Raw genomic sequence first — 17,911 nt, 5'->3', positions numbered from 1 at the left:
AAGGTTCCTTCTCCTACCTCCAGCAGGTCTATCATCCTGGTCATCTGGGAGTAGATAAGGACCCTATGTCCTTGAGACTTGAGCCGAGTCAGGAGGACATCAAGGGCATACAGCTTTCCACTGTCAGTGATGAGGCTCTCCTTGCCTGGGGAGAAGAAAAGGGAGGGAGGAGGGGGGAAACTGTATTTAATTGAGGCAGCAAAATCACTCACTGCAAAGCTGTATGCAGCCAAAATTACAACCAGGATGCTTATCACCATGAGAGCAGAAAAGTACTCTAGAGAAGAATCCAAAGCACTGTTAAATCATGATCCAGTAGTGCTCTGGGAAGCAGTATCCTGAAAGAGGGAGATGTAGGTTCCCTTGCAATTGACAGACATTTGCTGCTAAGGCATTCAAAAGCTTCCCTGCTCCATGTCCTTATTCAGGGGATAGCAGGTACACATGGACATCCAAGAGGCCCACGTCATACATGCTGTAAGTGACCTGTTTCTCCTTGTTCATCCTATCTCTAGATGTCTGTTTCTGCTAGTTCTACGGCTATATGGTTTACACCCCCTAAAAGCATGAGAAACAGAAACAAGGGCTACTCTTGCCTGTCCCCAGAGACACTTAAATATTGAGAAATGCAAATAAACATATCCAATTCTGTCCCTTTGTTTAAATCCAAACTCCTTCTCCTGGATGATTTCAAATAGGTTGGTTGGTAAATGTCATTATCCTAAACTGTAATTTAATAAAGACTGGGTTTCTGTGAAATAGAAGCTGCTTTTATTCACTAGCTTGCGCTTTCTCTCTCCTCTTCCCATTAAAAAAAAAAAAAAAAGAGTATTTTAGCCAGAGATCTTTACAGAACACTTAACTCCCAAATATTCATCTTATCCATTCAGTATCATTCAACTCCCATCACATTTCAGGAAGTAGAATTTCCTGTTTGCAGACTGGTCCATAAACATGCCCCAAACAATCACTGCTAGTAAGAGGGGAAGAAATGAGGCTTAAGGGGCTGGGAGAGTTAAGAGTACATGTGGAAGTGGCTCTAGGATGCAACAAGAGAGAGACCAAGGATAGACATATTACATAGACAACTAAGCAACAGAAGTAAAAAAGGAAACTATTAAAAAAACATGCTGTCTATCCCTAGTTTCTGGGTTTGAATCCATGGTTTTTTCCTCTCAGAACTGCAGAGGCTGACTGTTGAGAGCAATCCAAGAGTTCTGAATGGAGATTTCTCTGTTCTCGCCACTATTTGCCAAGTGCACAATTATTGTATAAACCGAACAAGAGCGGATGTGCTGACAGCACCATAACAAATCATCAGCCACTCTGTTTTTGCTACAAAGCCACAGGCCCTGGATGTTTACTCCTCAGCACTGCAGCTTGCCTTTTCCCACCTTCGGAATGCTGCCAGGCCACATCTCTCCCTCCACCGCCCCCGCCCCCCCTCCCCCCCAAGCTATGGCACACACCTTTGTTCAGCCTCTTTGTTTGGTCCTGTTTAGATTATTGAAATGCTCTTCTTTTTGTTGGTCTCCTTACCAACACAATCAAATGACTGCAGCTGGGACAGAGCCGAATGCTAAGCCCTCTCCCTGGCACCAGACAAGGAGGCCTGTACAAATTCCAAATCTGACCAAGCAGCAACGCTTTCCTAACAACCTCAAGGTTTTCTTGTCACGATTACCTTACCTTTCTCATTTAATTGGATTTCTTGGGATCCCTCAATTTTGATAGCTCCTAAACATTCCCCACAGAGCTACCAATCAGCTTTAGACAATAGTTTCTTTCTTTCTTTTTTTTTCTTTTTTCAAAAAAAATTAAAAGCACAGGAAGGTGAAAAAAAAAAAGTCCATATATTTTTCAGTCATTGAGTACACTGGGCAAGCTAAGCTCATCAGATTTCTACAGCCTGCTTATCTTCTCTCTCCATTCACATCCACTCCCTCAACCAAAATATTTAAGCATATATAAATCTCTTGTGACTGCATACTGAGAAGCTTCATCTCAAAATCATGATTCAATGGTTCTCACACATTCCTGCTTCCTACATCTACTTTACTTTGCTAACTAGAGCAAACTGATGCTAAGATTAGGAAGGCTCAGAGATGAAGATGTATACAGACTCTGAAGGACAGAACTCTGATGCACCCAAAAGAATTAAGAGTGGCACCTGTTGTTAGCTACTACTGTGTACGTGGGGACTGAAAATAGATGGGCTGGATTTCTTTGGACCACTCTGAAAGAAAAGACCTAAGAAAAAGACACTGCAGCAACAGTCTTAAAATACTTAAGCAATGAACAATATTTCTCCTTCTCTGTTAAGCATCCTAGACAGAGAAGTCAGCCCCCAGTACTTGTCCTTAGAAGATAAGCAGAAAAAATGGGTTTCTTTCCGTGCAAACATTGGTACCTTCTGGGCCTGGCATCCATTACCCAATTTTTTAGAAGCTACCAAAGCTGCACTAGACAACAGCACCACCTGTTACTAAGTAGGGCACAGAGCCAAGAAGAGCACGATTCCCTAGAAATTAGGCTGACTGTGCCAAGACAAACCTCTCTTAAAACAGGATCTCAAAACATGTTGAACAGACCTATCCTACCTTCCTGCAATATTTTCTACAATCTTGCAGTACAGTCTTATAGTATTCACTTAGACACAAGTTCTTACTGACCACAGCTGTGTAAGAGCCTACTTAGAAAATGAATATATCCCATGGCAGCAAAATTAGGGTAACAGATGAAATAATATCTCCTTTTTTCCAAGAGAGAATTTTTAAAGGACTGTGCATCTTTCTCCAGGTGAAACAGGGAGATGCATTCAAGGTGTGAAAGAAATCCAGGAGATTTTGGTCTCTCGGGGACTATAATGGAACCAACCCTTCCTAAGGAAACAGAAAATGTAAAAGTATAGAGAAAAAAGAGATAAAATACAGGTTTCAGTGACCCTGCACCCCCACCCCTCACTGCCCTGCCCCAGCCAGTCTACAGAGCACAATGGGGTCAGTGAGGAGCTGGTTGGTTCTCACAGTAAACAGCCAGTGAGGCTGGCGCTTTTTATCGATGCGAAAAGAACTCAGACACTTCCTGCAATTTAAACAAGGTCCATTTTTCTTTCAAAGAACAGGAAAAGCCACAAGAGATTCCCACAGCGCCAGCAATAAGCCTTCTACTCCTGTACTGGGAACTTAGGAGCCACAGTGAAGGAAGGAGAAAGAAGAAACAAGGTGTTGTCTTGCTTCTTTCAACACCTGTGCTCATCTTCTGCCTGGGATTCTATGGTTTCCAGACCTGGTAGATTTTATTCTCTATTCCCACTACAAACCAGGCCTGTTTTACAATTGGGCTTTCCCTTTGTTTTCCTACAGTACACCTTCACCCAATGCTTTCAGGTGTTCTAAGACTGCTACGAGGACACATACAATGCTGCTCTCATAAACTCAAAATGGCATCTTCTGGTTCAAAGCACCCCCACAGCTCCTACCAGGCTGACCCTAAGTCCTTTGACACTTGGCAGATTCTTTTTGAAATGCTTAGCTCTAGTTCACTTCCATCATATCCAGTAAGAAGAATACATTCAAAATATCAGAGAATCTGGACAACCAAAACTAACACGGTAGCTCTCAACTACCATTCCAGTTTGCCAGCAGGTGTAAGCAAAGAACATAAGCCTATGAACTCTGTGTTCAGTTTCCTTAACAGTAGTCTCACTAAAGCAAAGATGAAAACCTAGTTTCCTTTCAACCCTCGACCTTGACTCTAGGAGGTCTGGGAATCCGCTAGCATTTTGGCACAAAACACACTGTTTTTCTTCTGGTTATCATTCAGATCTCTAGTGCTCCGTGCAGGACACTGTTTATGCTACTTCAACGAGGCTTTCTGTGAGTGACGACATTCTCATTCACTCTACTGGCAATAGCACAAGACAACTGTACTCACTCAACCTGGAACCTTTCCTACCAAGTTTATTTCTATCCCCCTCCCCCTTTTAAAGGGTGGCATTCCTATCTCAGTTGTAAGCTTGTCAAAGGAGAGTACGTAAGCACAAATCGAAAAAACATTTCTCTCTTCAGTCATAAATTACTTAAGTATTTTTATCTATAAAGTTACTAAAGGCAAAACAGGAAACAAGCCCAAAACTTTGACTTTCAAATATCTGAAACTACCACATGGAGTATGTCTCTGGTTCCCCCACTTGCCAGAACTGGGAATACATTCCAAGAGAACAGAGAACTTACCTGGAATCCTGATGAAAGACCAGCCATTCTGAGGCCTGATGCTCCACAGTCCTCCAGCTGGCTCTGGGAAGAACTGGGATCGTCGATTTAGCCAATCTGTTGCCAGTTCAGGGGCCCCATTTAACAAACACTGCTTGGCTGCCAGACTCCCTCCTTCCTTCAGCACTCGCCGCTCATATTCTGCACTTCGGTCATTGCAGTAAGAATCCAATGGCACTGCGGTAACCTACAGTGAAAGATTCACATGAGATAGCTTTCACATTTCCTACACTTCAACTCTGAAATCAGACAAATGTGGATAATTTTTAGGCTAGTGGTTTGAACTTCTTTGTTCTGACAAATAAGCTGCCATTAATAATGACCTAGTGAGCTGGTCCACATAAAAGGTCAACCTCTTCAACATGAACCTGCAGCAAACTAAAGATCCAAAGAGTGCTGGAGTTTGCAGAAAAACTGGGATACCAAGTCAGGAATAATTCTATCACAGGTGTATATAGATCTGATTACTCTGCCACCTCCCCTCATTGCCGGATAGTGTTTTCAGTGAAGTTCTATTAGCCATCCACAAAATGGTGAGATCAGAAAGGGAGCTGGAGCTCCGCAGTCATTACTAAAGAACTAAAGAGTTATGGGCCCAGTGCATATGAAGTTATCTTTAATGCTTTTGTAGCAAAGCTCCTGTATTTATCAATACTTCTTTCTCTCTTCCCTGACCAGGTTGTTAATTGACAAACCTAATGGAAGATAAAAGAACCTTTCTTTTAGGCCATAAGCTGGGACACGGTAGAGGCAGGTGGAGAAAGCAACTGCCAAAGAGTAGTGGATTCGTTTCTTGGCTAGGACAGAGGCTAGGCACAAAATCTTATCACACCACAAGGTGCAACCACACTGAAATGCTGCCCCCCAATGGAATAGAAGGCTCCTGTTAATTTAGAAACAGGCTTTTTAATAATCCTTTAGCGATCTGGGTCTATTCCCACTGCTAATAAGCATCTGTGTATTCAGATAGCTGTGAAATCATCCGATTAGGAGCCCAAGTTACCGTCTGTTAAAATTTGGAGGCTCTGATTATCTGCAAGTTCAGGTTGAAAATAATGCTAAAGCCCCATTATATGCAGTAAATTGCTCAGAAAAACCCTGGAACTAGACCAAAAGATGGGGGAAAACTGGGTATAAGAAGCAAGGGCAGAGGTATAGGAGAGACCAGAACATAAAACACTGGTTGTACCTAGGTAGCTACTTTCATTGTTGCTATTATTTCCAAGAAGTTAGACATTTAGGAAAATATATCTTGCTATTAACTTTTCTATTTTAACGCCTATCAATCTTTAGGGCAATGGAATGGTTGTCAAGTTTTTGTATGACTAAGAACCTTCTTGGGAGTTTATCTAAAGCGCAGATATTAATCCAGAAGACCTAAGGAAAAAGCCAAAAGCTCTAGGTTTCTAACGAGCACTACAGAACCTCAGGCTAAGCCTTAAGAACTACTGCCAGGGTGCCTGGGTGGCTCAGTCAGTTAAGTGTCCAACTTCGGCTCAGGTCATGATCTCATGGTTCATGGGTTCGAGCCGCATGTCGGGCTCTGTGTTGACAGCTTAGAGCCTAGAGCCTGCTTCAGGTTCTGTGACTCCCTCTCTCTCTGCCCCTCCCCTGCTCATACTCTAGGTCTCTAAAAAAATAAACATCAAAAAAACCCAAAAAAGAAATACTGCCTTGGTTTACATTAACAATCAGCTAGCTGACTATGAGGCTGCAGGTACCTCTGCTGAAGACTACAGAATACCATAAACAAGAGAAAGCGCATCATTTACTAATAGCCACAAGAGTGCTCTACTCTGGCTTACAGATGAAGCTGAACTGAGTTTGCTAGCGAGCAGTGCCATCTACAGTCCACATATCAAACTACAGGGAAGGTCAGAGCAAGCAGGGCCCCTACTGCTCCAAAACCCAGATAAGTTCACACATAAATCACTTTCACACACAGTACTAGGAGCAGGTTTTGGTAATCTCATACTACCTTTGCCCACTCAAAAAGGGGTATTTTTGCGTTCAAGTTATTCCTTTTTCCCACCTAAAGCTGAGCACAGGTAAATAAAGACAGAGTAAAATGCAGGTGGATAAAAATTGGATCTCTCCCACGATGGTCTGTCCTGGCTGCAGCTCAGCAGATCCTGGACCGGAGCAGGTATCTACCATCTAGGGTATGAGTCTCAGAACCTCACAATCAGTAGTAGTTGTACTTTCATAACAATGGTACAAGCAGCAGTGGATGAACTACAGAAGTATGACCAATTCTCTATACTATATACACTCTTGAATGAGTAGAGCATAAATGAGAGACTCATACAGTCCAATTTTATGCTCAAATATAACTGTTTTTGTTTTTATCATTATTGTTTATTTTATAGAAAAGCAGGACTTATACTGGAACTATATATAAGATGTCAGGCCCAAATGCTCCAGATGAAAACTCAAAAGCCAGAAACTCAGCATGGAGGAATAGGGGGAGAACAGGACACCGGGAGAATGTTTTTCCTGTCTAGAACTCACTCCTTGGCACTCTTATAGTTTATTATTTTTTTAAATGTTTATTTTTGAGAGAAAGAATATGAATAAGCAGGTGAGAGTCAGAGAGAGAGGGAGACAGAGTCCTAAGCAGGCTCTGCACTGTGGGTGCAAAGCCCAATGTGGGGCTCAAACCTATGGACCGTGAGATCATGACCTGAGTCGAAGTCAAACGCTTAACTGCCTGAGCTACTCAGGTGCCCCAGCACTCTTATAGTTTAAAACCAAAACAACTTTTTCCAGTTATAAACTTTCACCTATTTTCCAATTTCATTTTGCTGATATCCTTCCAAGTCCAGGATTGAAAACTAGGAGGTTTGTGGGGCCCAGTTCTTAGTGAAATATTTTTTAATGTTTTAATAAGCTTCTTTGGCAGGAGCCCTGGATCAAGATATATGCAGAATCACAGAATGTCATGTTGTAAGTACGTAAGCAGTGAACTCATGAGGCATAAAAAGAGGCAAACAAGTCCACTTCTAATTAAATTGTGCTTCCCCAGTCAGCTCTATCCTAGACAGCCTCCACCCATTCTGCTAACCCCAGTGGCCTTCCTGACTGTTCAGAAACAGGGGGAGATGAAGCATGACATACCATTCTTAACTCCCCACAAATGGAAATGCATACTCCCTTTAGTCTCACATGAGCTAACCTCTGTTTCTTGCTTCATTAACTTCCTAAACTATAGGATCTTCAAGGGCTGTCTCCTCAAGCATTTAGCGCGTCCTTCCTGATGACATGTATATTCCTGCTCTAGCTCTAAGAAGCGTGACCACTCCAAGCGCTTCAGTTTTTTTTTTTTTTGGTAAGATGGATTTCCAGGGTCTTAGTTTATTAACGTTGCAGAATTATTTCCTTAGCTAATGAGAAAAGAAATCCTATAATTCCTTCCTTAATGGCACAGTTCTTCCTGAACCGACCCTGAAGTTTCCACAGCACATGCCAAGGACATTAATTTGTTTAAGCTCAAGGCCAAGGTTAAGACTTCAAAGGAAATCAGTCTGTCCCTACCCCAGATGGGTTAAAAATCAATATAAGATAATTAAGGAATCACATGATTATTCACACTCTAGGCCTGATCAAGGTAAAAGCTTGTGTATGACTTTATAAAATATTCAGACATATTTAAAACTTCTTCCTGTCCTCATAACCATGGTGTTACTTATTCTCATTTCAAGTTCAGCACATACTTTATGAAGACACTCTACACACAATTATAGATAAAGGTGCTGAGCAAGAAAGGAAGGTGCTGGGGAGGAGCCCTTCAGCCAAATGATAAAAAAAAAAAGTTTTCTTCTGTTCCCTGCCTGCCACCACACCTTTATGCTACTATGGTCTTCTCTAAGCTACTCATTATTTATTGTTCTTTAGGGAAAAAGCAGCATCTGGCATGATAGTTTAGATTTTGGGGTCCTCAGAAAACAAGTCTCTAGTAGTACAGTTTGGGTATGCGTGTTTGAGTATGTTGGGAGAGTGGAGTTGTTCTTCAGAGTAGTTAGCTATACAGCTCTGAGTGGAACAAATGAGGAATCTTCATGCCTGTAAATGCAATGATGGTCCAAGGCACTTCACTTTTTAATTGGCTCTATAAAACATTGGGGATATGAGAAGTGAAAATGTCTAAAGATCCCTCTCAGAAATCCCGACTTCCTCTTATTAGGTCTCTAAGTATATACATCAGATTGGGAGAGTGAGAAGGCAACGAACTACACAACTATGAAGTCTAAAGACTGCTTTCTATAGAAACACCAGACTTTGCATGTTTTCTAGAAAAAGTGAATTTCCCTACATCAACTTAAGCTTCAAAGACCAAAAATACTTTGAAGAACTGGATACATATAAAATCTAAATATTTTCTATTTAGATAGCCAATATAAATCAAAGTTAACGGTGGCCTAGGAATCAAGTTCATGTAGTAGAGGATCAGTAGGAAGAAGTTAAGGCAGGCAGGAGTCAGTGCGACTCAGTACTACCATCTTGTTTCCACTCATCAACTTTCTTGGGACCCTCCGCCAGATTCTGACCTTTGATAACTTAATAAAGGATGCAAGCAGATGTAAATACTGACAGAAAAATATCACTAAGGAAGATTCAAAAGGCTCCACCTTCTTTAAAGAGAAGTGTGAAACCAGCAGGCCTTCTAGGATGAGTGCAGAAAACAAGAGAAAACACAGAAGGGTAAGAAAGGTCAGCCTCTTGGTGCACCTGGGTGGCTCAGTCAGTTGAGAGTCGGACTTCGACTCATGCGAGGATTTCATCATTCAAGAGTCTGAGCCCCACAGCGGGGCTCGCTGCCCGTCCCGCTTTGAAGGTCCCTCTCTGCCCCTCCCCCGGACTCGTGCTCTGAGAGAAAGAAAGAAAGAGAGAGAGAGAAAGGGAGAGAGAGAGAAAGAAAGGAGGAAATAAAGAAAGAATGAATGAATGTCAGCCTCTTAAAGAGTCTTCGTGCTAACTGGAAGATGCCCCAGAGAAAAAGGAAATGAGCCAGGAAGACAGATACTTGTCCTCTGCTCTAACCAGAGTCTAGTGTATCTCTACTCTGTCCCTCTCCCTTCATATACTTCTTCTGGTGTTGTAAGAGAGCTTCTGTCTGGCTCTGATCAATAAGGACAAGAAAGGGGCGCCTGGGTGGCTCAGTCGGTTAAGCGGCTGACTTCGGCTCAGGTCATGATCTCGCGGTCCGTGAGTTTGAGCCCTGTGTCGGGCTCTGTGCTGACAGCTCAGAGCCTGGAGCCTGTTTCAGATTCTGTGTCTCACTCTCTCTGACCCTCCCCTGTTCATGCTCTGTCTCTCCCTGTCTCAAAAATAAATTAAAAAAACGTTAAAAAAAATTAAAAAAAAAAATAATAAGGACAAGAAAGGGCACAAGAGGTAAGCAGAGTAAAACACTGCACTGGGCCAAGGGGAGCCTTTGCAGTGATGCTGTCAGGTATCACCAGAGTGCCCAGCTTTGATAAATGGGGTGTTAAGAGGCATCTAACAGTTGCTCAACGTTGAAACCATAACAGACACTGCTCCGAATCTGCAAATAAGACCAGGACTGCTGAATGGTGAACACAGCACGACAGTTACTTTTTAGGGCGAACATACTTGTGAACCAGTCTCAGCAGGGCTGCTAAGGAAAGTGAGAGGACACCAGATGAAGAAGTTTCTTGATGCTGGAGTGTTAGGTTTCCTTTTGTTATTTGGAGACTGCACTGAAGCGATATGGCCAGATCAAATCTCCCTCCCAATGTAGCCCCCTCCCTTGAAAAACCGTCAAAAACCTCAATGCAGGTAACAAACAGCTCCTTCTCCTTATCAAATATTCCACTGTCCTTGACCCTGCTGTTTGGTGATAACCTACGTGACAGATGGCTTGCTCCCATGATAGTTCAGAGCTCCTTCCTGACTAAATGAGAGGAACTACACAGGAGAGACTTGGTCAGGCAAAGAAGCCATTCCTATTTACCATACAATAGTTCTCTAACCAACAAAATTTAAAGGGAGGAGTGTTGTCTTGGCAAAGCCAGGGCCATGTATGCTTTCTAAATACTGAGGATTAATGTTTCTCAAGGTCCAAACAGCTTAAACACTTGTGTTTAAGAAATGGATCTCTTAAAAGTTGGTTTATTTCTTCAAGTATCATCTATTTTGTTTCTTCCCTCTTGTGGCACTTACTCGTGGACTGGCCACACACAAAAAAGATGGCAGTTCAGTGAGCAGGCAGCAACGAAGTGAGGAGGTAGCTGATCTCCGCTGATGGATGACCTGGTCTGAGTAGCCACTTACTGCTTTGCAGTGGCTGCTGAAAACCAGAGACTACAAAACAAAAATGCAAATTAGTGCCGTTGGTAATTATGTTTAATTTAAGCAAAACGGAAAAAAATGTCACATATTAAACATCTGACTTAAAAGACATTCTTCTAGTAAACATTATGAATCCTAATAAATAACCAGTATTTAGAACCAAATGTATAATATAGTCAGAGTCCATGCTAATTTTAAAACATGGCTTTATTAATATACCATAAGCAAGTGGCACTTCTGATTCTACCTTTTCCTGGGAAAGATATTATTAATTATAAAATAGTTAAGAACATAATATTCATTAGACGACACAATGCATATGTAGGGGGAAGTCTGGTTCATTTGTTATACCATGGATGCAAACTCATGTCTTAAGTTAAACATGATGACCAGGGCGTGTGGGTGGCTCAGGCAGTTAAGCGTCCGACTTCAGGTCAGGTCATGATCTCACAGTTCGTGAGTTCCAGCCCCACATCAGGCTCTTCATTCTCAGCACAGAGCCTGCTGCGGATCCTCTGTCTCTCTCTTTCTCTCTGTCCCTCCCAGCTCATGTTCTCTCAAAAACAGACATTAAAAAAAAAAAAATTATTAAAAAAAAAAACACACGATGACCAACGTTTCTTCCCAAAATTTTAAGGTACATCTGCTTAGCATCATGTGTGTATACTAACAATGCAGTGTACAGCTGACCCTTGAACAACATGGGTTTGAACTGTGTGGGTCTACTTATACATGGATTTTTTTTCAGCAGTAACAGAACAGTACTGTAAATGTATTTTCTCCTTCTTACAATTTTTTTTAAGTTTATTTTGAGAGAGAGAGAGAGAGAGAGAGAGAGAGAGAGAGGGAGGAGACACGCAAACAAGTGGGGGAGGAGCAGAGAGAGAGAATTCCGAGCAGGCTCTGTGCTGTCAGCATGGAGAATGATATGGGGATCTATCTCCCGAACCTTGAGATCATGACCTGAGTTGACACTGAGTCGGTTGCTTAACTGACTGGGTCACCCAGGCAACCCTTCCTTATGATTTTAACATTCTTTTCTCTAGCTTACTTTATTTTAACGATACGGTATATAACATATATTACATACAAATTATGTGTTAATTGGCTGTTTATGTTATTGGTAAGGCTTCCTGTCAACAGCAGGCAATCAGTGGTTAAGTTTTGGGGGAGTCCAAAGTTATATGCATATTTTTGACTGCAGGGGATCAGCAACTGTAACCCGTGCTATTCAAGGGTCAATTATAGTTCCAGCAAGGTGAGCTGTTTTATTTGGTGACACCAATACAAGCGCTCAGGAAAAGGAAATAAATTTTTACTACCTTTACCAGATCATCATTTTAAAAACATAAATTCTTCATATATATTACTATATCAATACACTTTAATCAGACTACAAGCTCATGTTAAAGTTTCAGTTTACAGCCATTCCTGTGAAAGACTTTTTAAAAGTCTGGTACATTCACATAAAATAATGTGTCTGTGGGATTCAGTGTTCTTTATTGCAGATGCAAATCTTTCTTCAGTGCAATGTTAGACATTTTATCTTTGGATCTTCATTCTTGATGACTTCACTTTTTTTCTTCATAGTTTTCTCAGATAAGGCAGGTTGGTAACCTAAATAACCATACAGATGAAGATAATACATATACAAAGTCGTCAAATTTATACACTGTTACATGGTCAAGAAAACAAACTGCAAGATGAACAGTAACTAGGACCCTCTACAGAAGAATAATAGTTATAATTTCAGTACTAAAAGCTTTCAAAACCAAATCTCTTCAAGGCTTCTTTCCTCAGTTACGTTTGTTCATAATTTTTCTCAAAATAAATGCACTCTTCAGGATCAGTATGAGGGAAGTCATCTCAAGTTGTCTAGCAGGATATGTGTATCATAATCTGCTTCCATGAACCAATCAGCACTTTCAGAATAATGGTCCTGAACAAAGTGAAAGGCTTTAACTGTTTTCAGTACAGCTGGGACATCCCCAGTGGTTTCTAACCACAATGTATGGAAGCCTTTACAATACTTTATTATAACACTGGGCTTACACAGTTTTGATGTATTTGATATTTTTCTCTAGATGTTCATGTTTCTGTCATTACCCAGAAAAGAATTTTAACCTTCTGATAGTTTTTCAACAGTATCTGTGTTCTCAGCTTTATGTTGGCTAGCATCTTTTAAGTTCATCCACTTTGCTACATATTTATGTCCATTATCTTCTGAATGCCTAGGGTGAGGATCATTACAAAGATTATTAGGTTGAGTATCACCCTGTTCTTCCAATATGAAACACTGGATAGCTAAGAACATGCACTTACAAAAAACAAACCCAATTCCTAATGCATAGACAAAGGTACTGAATTTTGTTTTTTGCAAGCACATTTTTTTATTATTGGTGGTAAGCCCTCTTGCCCCTCCTAGGGGGTGAAGAGAAGTAGTTAAGACTCTAGTAATTAGTGTTCACATCAACGAAATACAATAGTAGTTCAGGGTTGCTAGATATGGTGTCTACTGCCACCCAGGTGGCTGAGGTAGCAGTAGTAGCTGACCTCAAGTCTTCTGAATTGTTTACTAACTTCTAAAGAGCAGTAACTAAAGGCACCTGGGTGGCTTCAGTCGGTTAAGCATCTGACTCTTGATTTTGTCACAGGTCATGATCTCACAGTTCATGAGATCAAGCCCTGCGTTGGGCTCTGCACTGACAGCATGGAGCCTGCCTGGTATTCTCTCTCCTTCTGTGTCCCACCACCGCTCCCCCCACCCCCCTGCCACTGGCCCATAAGTGTGCATTCTTGCTCTCAAAATAAATAAACTTAAAAAAAAAAATACAGAGCAGTAACTAAACAATGTGTCAGGGATCTCTCTTTCTCTATGTTTATTTTTGACAGAGATAGTGAGCAGGGGAGGGGCAGAGAGAGAGAGAGGGAGGGAGACACAGAATCTGAAGCAGGTTCCAGGCTCTGAGCTGTCCGCAGAGAGCCTGATGTGGGGCTGGAACTCACAAACCGTGAGATCATGACCTGACCAGAAGTCAGATGCTTAACTGACTGAGCCACCCGGCACCCCATGTCAGGGATCTCTTAAAGTCACCCTCGTTTGAAGTATTCTCAAATGGCAAAATTCAACAAAGCCTGTTTCTTACTTCATTCCTAGACTATAAAAGTAAAAGATGAAAGAATGAACATTTCCTTCAACTATTTTCTCTTCAACATTGTAGTTATTTATCAGGGTTACAGCATTCACTGTAGGGAGTCCTTTCAACACAATATGTTATCTGTGATATATTTCTGGAAAAAGTCTAATGATAATTCTCCTGGGAGTGCTCATTCCCAAATTAGAACATGTCTACTTGTCTTATATGAGTTAGGTTAAGATGGTATTCTCATTGGAATTCACTAAGGTAAGATGATTTTTAGCTTTCTGATTCTAGATTAAAAAAAAAATTTAACTAGTTCAAAATGCTCGTTCACAACCTTAGCTTTAGAGAAACCTGACCACTCCTAGTATATTTTACTCAGGTTATATTCTCTTAACATTGGTTCCATCAATTCTCTCTTAGCACAGGTAGTCCTTATAACCACATTACCCACATTCCCTTCACAGAACTACATCAGCTGCTTAAACACTGCCACCTACAAAAAAAATTTAATGCTTAACAAAGAACACGAAGGACACCTTAAACATCATTGCATAAGATGCTTGGGCGGGTAGGTGAAAGAGGGACAGAAAAGAAGGTTCATCTCTTCTTTAGTCTGTTTTGGCCAAAAACAAATAAAAAGAAACAATGTCACACTATGGGAGACATGATTTGGTTATGATGTGGTCACAGGTTTTGCTGTTCTGTTGTCTCTTCCTCATGCTCTTGAGTGTCTTCATTAACCTGTAGGCACTGGCAGCTGTGTGTGTCTTGCTATCAGAACCACAGTATGCACATAGCAGAGAAGTCAGGCTTTTGTAGAGTCTTTTGGTACCGTGAAAAAGTCTCAAGTGGAAATAAGTAGGGCAGAAAGACCCCACAGATGTACGCTTCTTGCCACAGTGTAGCACACAAAACATACAGATGCTTTTCCCTCAGATACAGACTTACCCATTTAACAAGGGGTCATACTGTATTCTCCACCTCTTGTTTAAAGTTAAAAGGAAGATTTATGTTAACATTAGCTCCTCATGACTCAGAACTTAATTTTCTGCTTTTGTTTTTGAAGAATACATCAAACATACAGAGGAAAAGGTCTCACTTTATTCTTTGCTTTTTAAGTTTTTATTTTAATTCCAGTTAGTTAACATACAGTGTTATATTAGATTCAGAGATACAATACAGTGATTCAACAATTCCATAAATCACTGGAAGCTCATTATGACAAGTGAACTCCTTAATCCCCATCATCCCTCCCCCAGCCTCCCTCCCTGCTGGTAACCATCAGTTTGTTCTCTATAATTACGAGTCTGTGAGAAAAGGTCTCACTTTAAATGAAAGGGTGTAGTGTTTATAGATCAACTGCTAGACTACATGGATTCTATTTTCAGATATTTTAAGTGACCAAACAAAACGGGAGAAAATAAAGTACAGAAAAAGGGTGAATATAACAGCTTCCCAGGGCTTTCCACAAGAGGCACTGGCAGCTTTCAGGATACAAGAAATAATGACAGATATAAATACTGTAGCTGCAAATTAACATTTAGCAGATGAGTTTTTGAAAATGTCCTGTTTGGGGGATTCTTCTTTAATAGGCAGTCAAAGCTCTCCAAGCATTTAATAGAGAACAGTGTTTAAAACTTAAACAGCACTCTTTTCAAAAACAATTCTTTATGTTTAGATGCTCTTGCATATTTTATTTTTTTTACGTACTTTGAATCGCAAAATCTGAAATGCCCTTTAAGTTTGATGAGCTAGTTCACAGAGCTGTGGAGTATGTAAAGCTTCCAACACACATGATGCCTATGTAGACCATAACCATGACAACAGTTTCACTGAAACTGATATAGGAGATGGAATCAATGCTGGTGCAGGTTTTCCCCTGCCACCCGAAAGAGACTTCCTGTGAAACCTTTCATAAGCTGAAATGGCATAAAGTCAAGAAGCAATTACCATTACTCTCTATGGAAAAATTTTTGAGCATTCCCAGGCCCAAAAAATAACCTCTCTTAATTAAGCTTTTCTGATACCTTAGAACACATCTTGCTAACAGATGCACAAAATAAATTGAGATAAAGCACAGATGCTCACAGACACAGTTCAGAGCTATGGAGGTTTGATGCTGAGTATCATTCCCGGGAAAGGAGACTGGCAGTGACACACTCTGCTCCTGTGCATACCACCTCTGTAATGTGAAATAAATGCTGAACGCTATTTCCGCTTTTTGCCCTTTTTTTGTAAAAGCAAAAATCCTTTTCCGATTTCTTTTAGTTAAGTGAAACAGGTATGAATGCAGGTCTTTCTTAAAAGTGAAGTGGCATAAGCTTGAGCTTTTGAAAAGCGGGGGATACCTTGTACTCTACTTCTGCCAGTCATCACTTTTAACTGGATACAGCATAAAATCCATTTTGCCCCCCACAAAAGATGACTAAGTGCCATATATCTTAGATTCTGATTTTGTCCTTATTCTTCTAAGCAAAAAATATTAAAAAGAGAAAAAGACTCATATGTGTGAGACTTGTACTCTTTAAACCCTACAAAACTGTACAAGAAAGGAGATCTGGCCAGAGCCCACAGGAGGGAGGTGTGTGAGAACGAATTTATGAAAAATATGAACTAATTAGTTACTATTCTTTCTTAAAAGTCTCACCAGTAAAGCAGGGCAGTGCATAAAAAAAAATCAAGTGGAACAGAGAACCATGCTGACTTTTGCTGCACAAGCATCACAAGAGAAAGAAATACCAGACAAGCATTCGCGTCAAGTTAGAGTTTAAAAGGCCCTAAACTTTGTTTAAAACACCCCTAAGTGTCATCTGATCTGTGTGCTTAGCCTAGTTCTTAGTTTCTTCATGTTTATATATTATCCCAAAGCCAGTATTATGAGAACGGTACTTCCTTGAACTCTGCAACACAGAATTCAAACTTAACATTCACTGCAGAGTGAGAAGAAGGGTTTTACAGGCATACTGGGCGGGGGAAGCTTCTCACCATGTAGATTCATTCACATCCATGAAAAGAAAGAGGCAAGGACTGGGTTAGACTGCTACATGACTAAGTAGTATGGGATCTGATGTAGCTTACCAGGAACAAGATGACAACATGTAGCTAAGTCAACACTCATTATCTGTCTCCTTAGAGGAATAAGAACAAAGCCTTTACCTGGATCTGATGACAAGAAGCTATATTCAGAGGACAGGCTGCTGGAACAATAATTACTATTCTTTATAAAACAAATGAAGGCACCAAAGAGAATGAAGAATATTCTGCATTAAGAGGACAAAGCTGAATGCTAGAAAATTAATTCAAAGCTAATTTGGTAGCTCCAAAGGAATTTTATTTAAAATTATTTGAAGAGCACAAGAAAAAGAATTCTGACACGTGTTTCCAATTTTACCATTTTCCCTCATCTTTTCTTTCAGGTCTGTCCACTTAAGAATAATCCTAAGGGTGCCTGGCTGGCTCAGTTGGTACAGCATACAACCCTTGATCTCAGGGTCATGAGTTTGAACCCCACAGCGGGCATAAAGATTACATAAGGAAAAAAAAAAATGAATCACCCCAAAGTTCACCTTTAAAATTGATCTTGAACATGGAATCTGGATTCAAGTTGCATGTTTCCTATCAAAACTTTACTGTTGTTGTTTTTAAATATTTTATTTAAGTAATCTCCACACTCAGTGTGCAGCATGAACTCAAAACCCCGAGATCAAGATCACATACTTCACTGACTGAGCTAGCCAGGCACCCCACTTCTATCAAAATTTTAAAACATAATTTGTGTTTACCTTGCATAGTGAAACAAGACTATTTATTCCATTTTCTAGTACCATAAACGAAGGCAAAACAAAGAGTTGGAAAAATATCATCTTTCCATTATGTTTACAAATAATCAAAGTTCCATAATCAGAACTAAGTTGGCAAATCATATGAAAATGCAAGATACAGAATACACAGAGCTTGCAGTAAAAAAAAATTTGCTTACAAGGACTTAGGGCATTTGAGCAATGAATTCCTGCTGAAAATGAAAGCCAGATACCATTATGTATTGAGTATCTTCCCCAGCTGACATTTGTTGTGGCTAATAAAACTGTAGACAAGATGAGTGATACAGAGAGCAGGGAGAGATACCAACATTTTTTTTTTTAATTTTCTTAACATTTATTTATTACTGAGAGAGAGAGAGAG

The 17,911-nt window shown here is 40.5% G+C and overlaps 1 protein-coding gene across 3 annotated transcripts in view; it reads right to left on the bottom strand.

The window, feature by feature from the left end:
- Positions 1-17,911, bottom strand: part of INO80 (INO80 complex ATPase subunit) — a 135,726-nt gene that overhangs the window by 35,526 nt on the left and 82,289 nt on the right. For all 3 annotated transcript variants that reach the window (XM_042942375.1, XM_042942374.1, XM_042942376.1), the window contains 3 exons: positions 10,458-10,598; positions 4,236-4,461; positions 18-145 (listed from right to left, as the gene is read on the bottom strand). In XM_042942375.1, coding sequence (XP_042798309.1) covers positions 18-145; positions 4,236-4,461; positions 10,458-10,598 — 495 coding nt within the window. The remainder of the gene's footprint in view (positions 1-17; positions 146-4,235; positions 4,462-10,457; positions 10,599-17,911) is intronic.

The sequence above is a fragment of the Panthera leo genome, chromosome B3, assembly GCF_018350215.1.
Source record: "Panthera leo isolate Ple1 chromosome B3, P.leo_Ple1_pat1.1, whole genome shotgun sequence".
NCBI lineage: Eukaryota > Metazoa > Chordata > Mammalia > Carnivora > Felidae > Panthera > Panthera leo.
The sequence above is the reverse complement of the archived record's forward strand: the minus strand, read 5'-3'. Positions and strand labels throughout refer to the sequence as shown.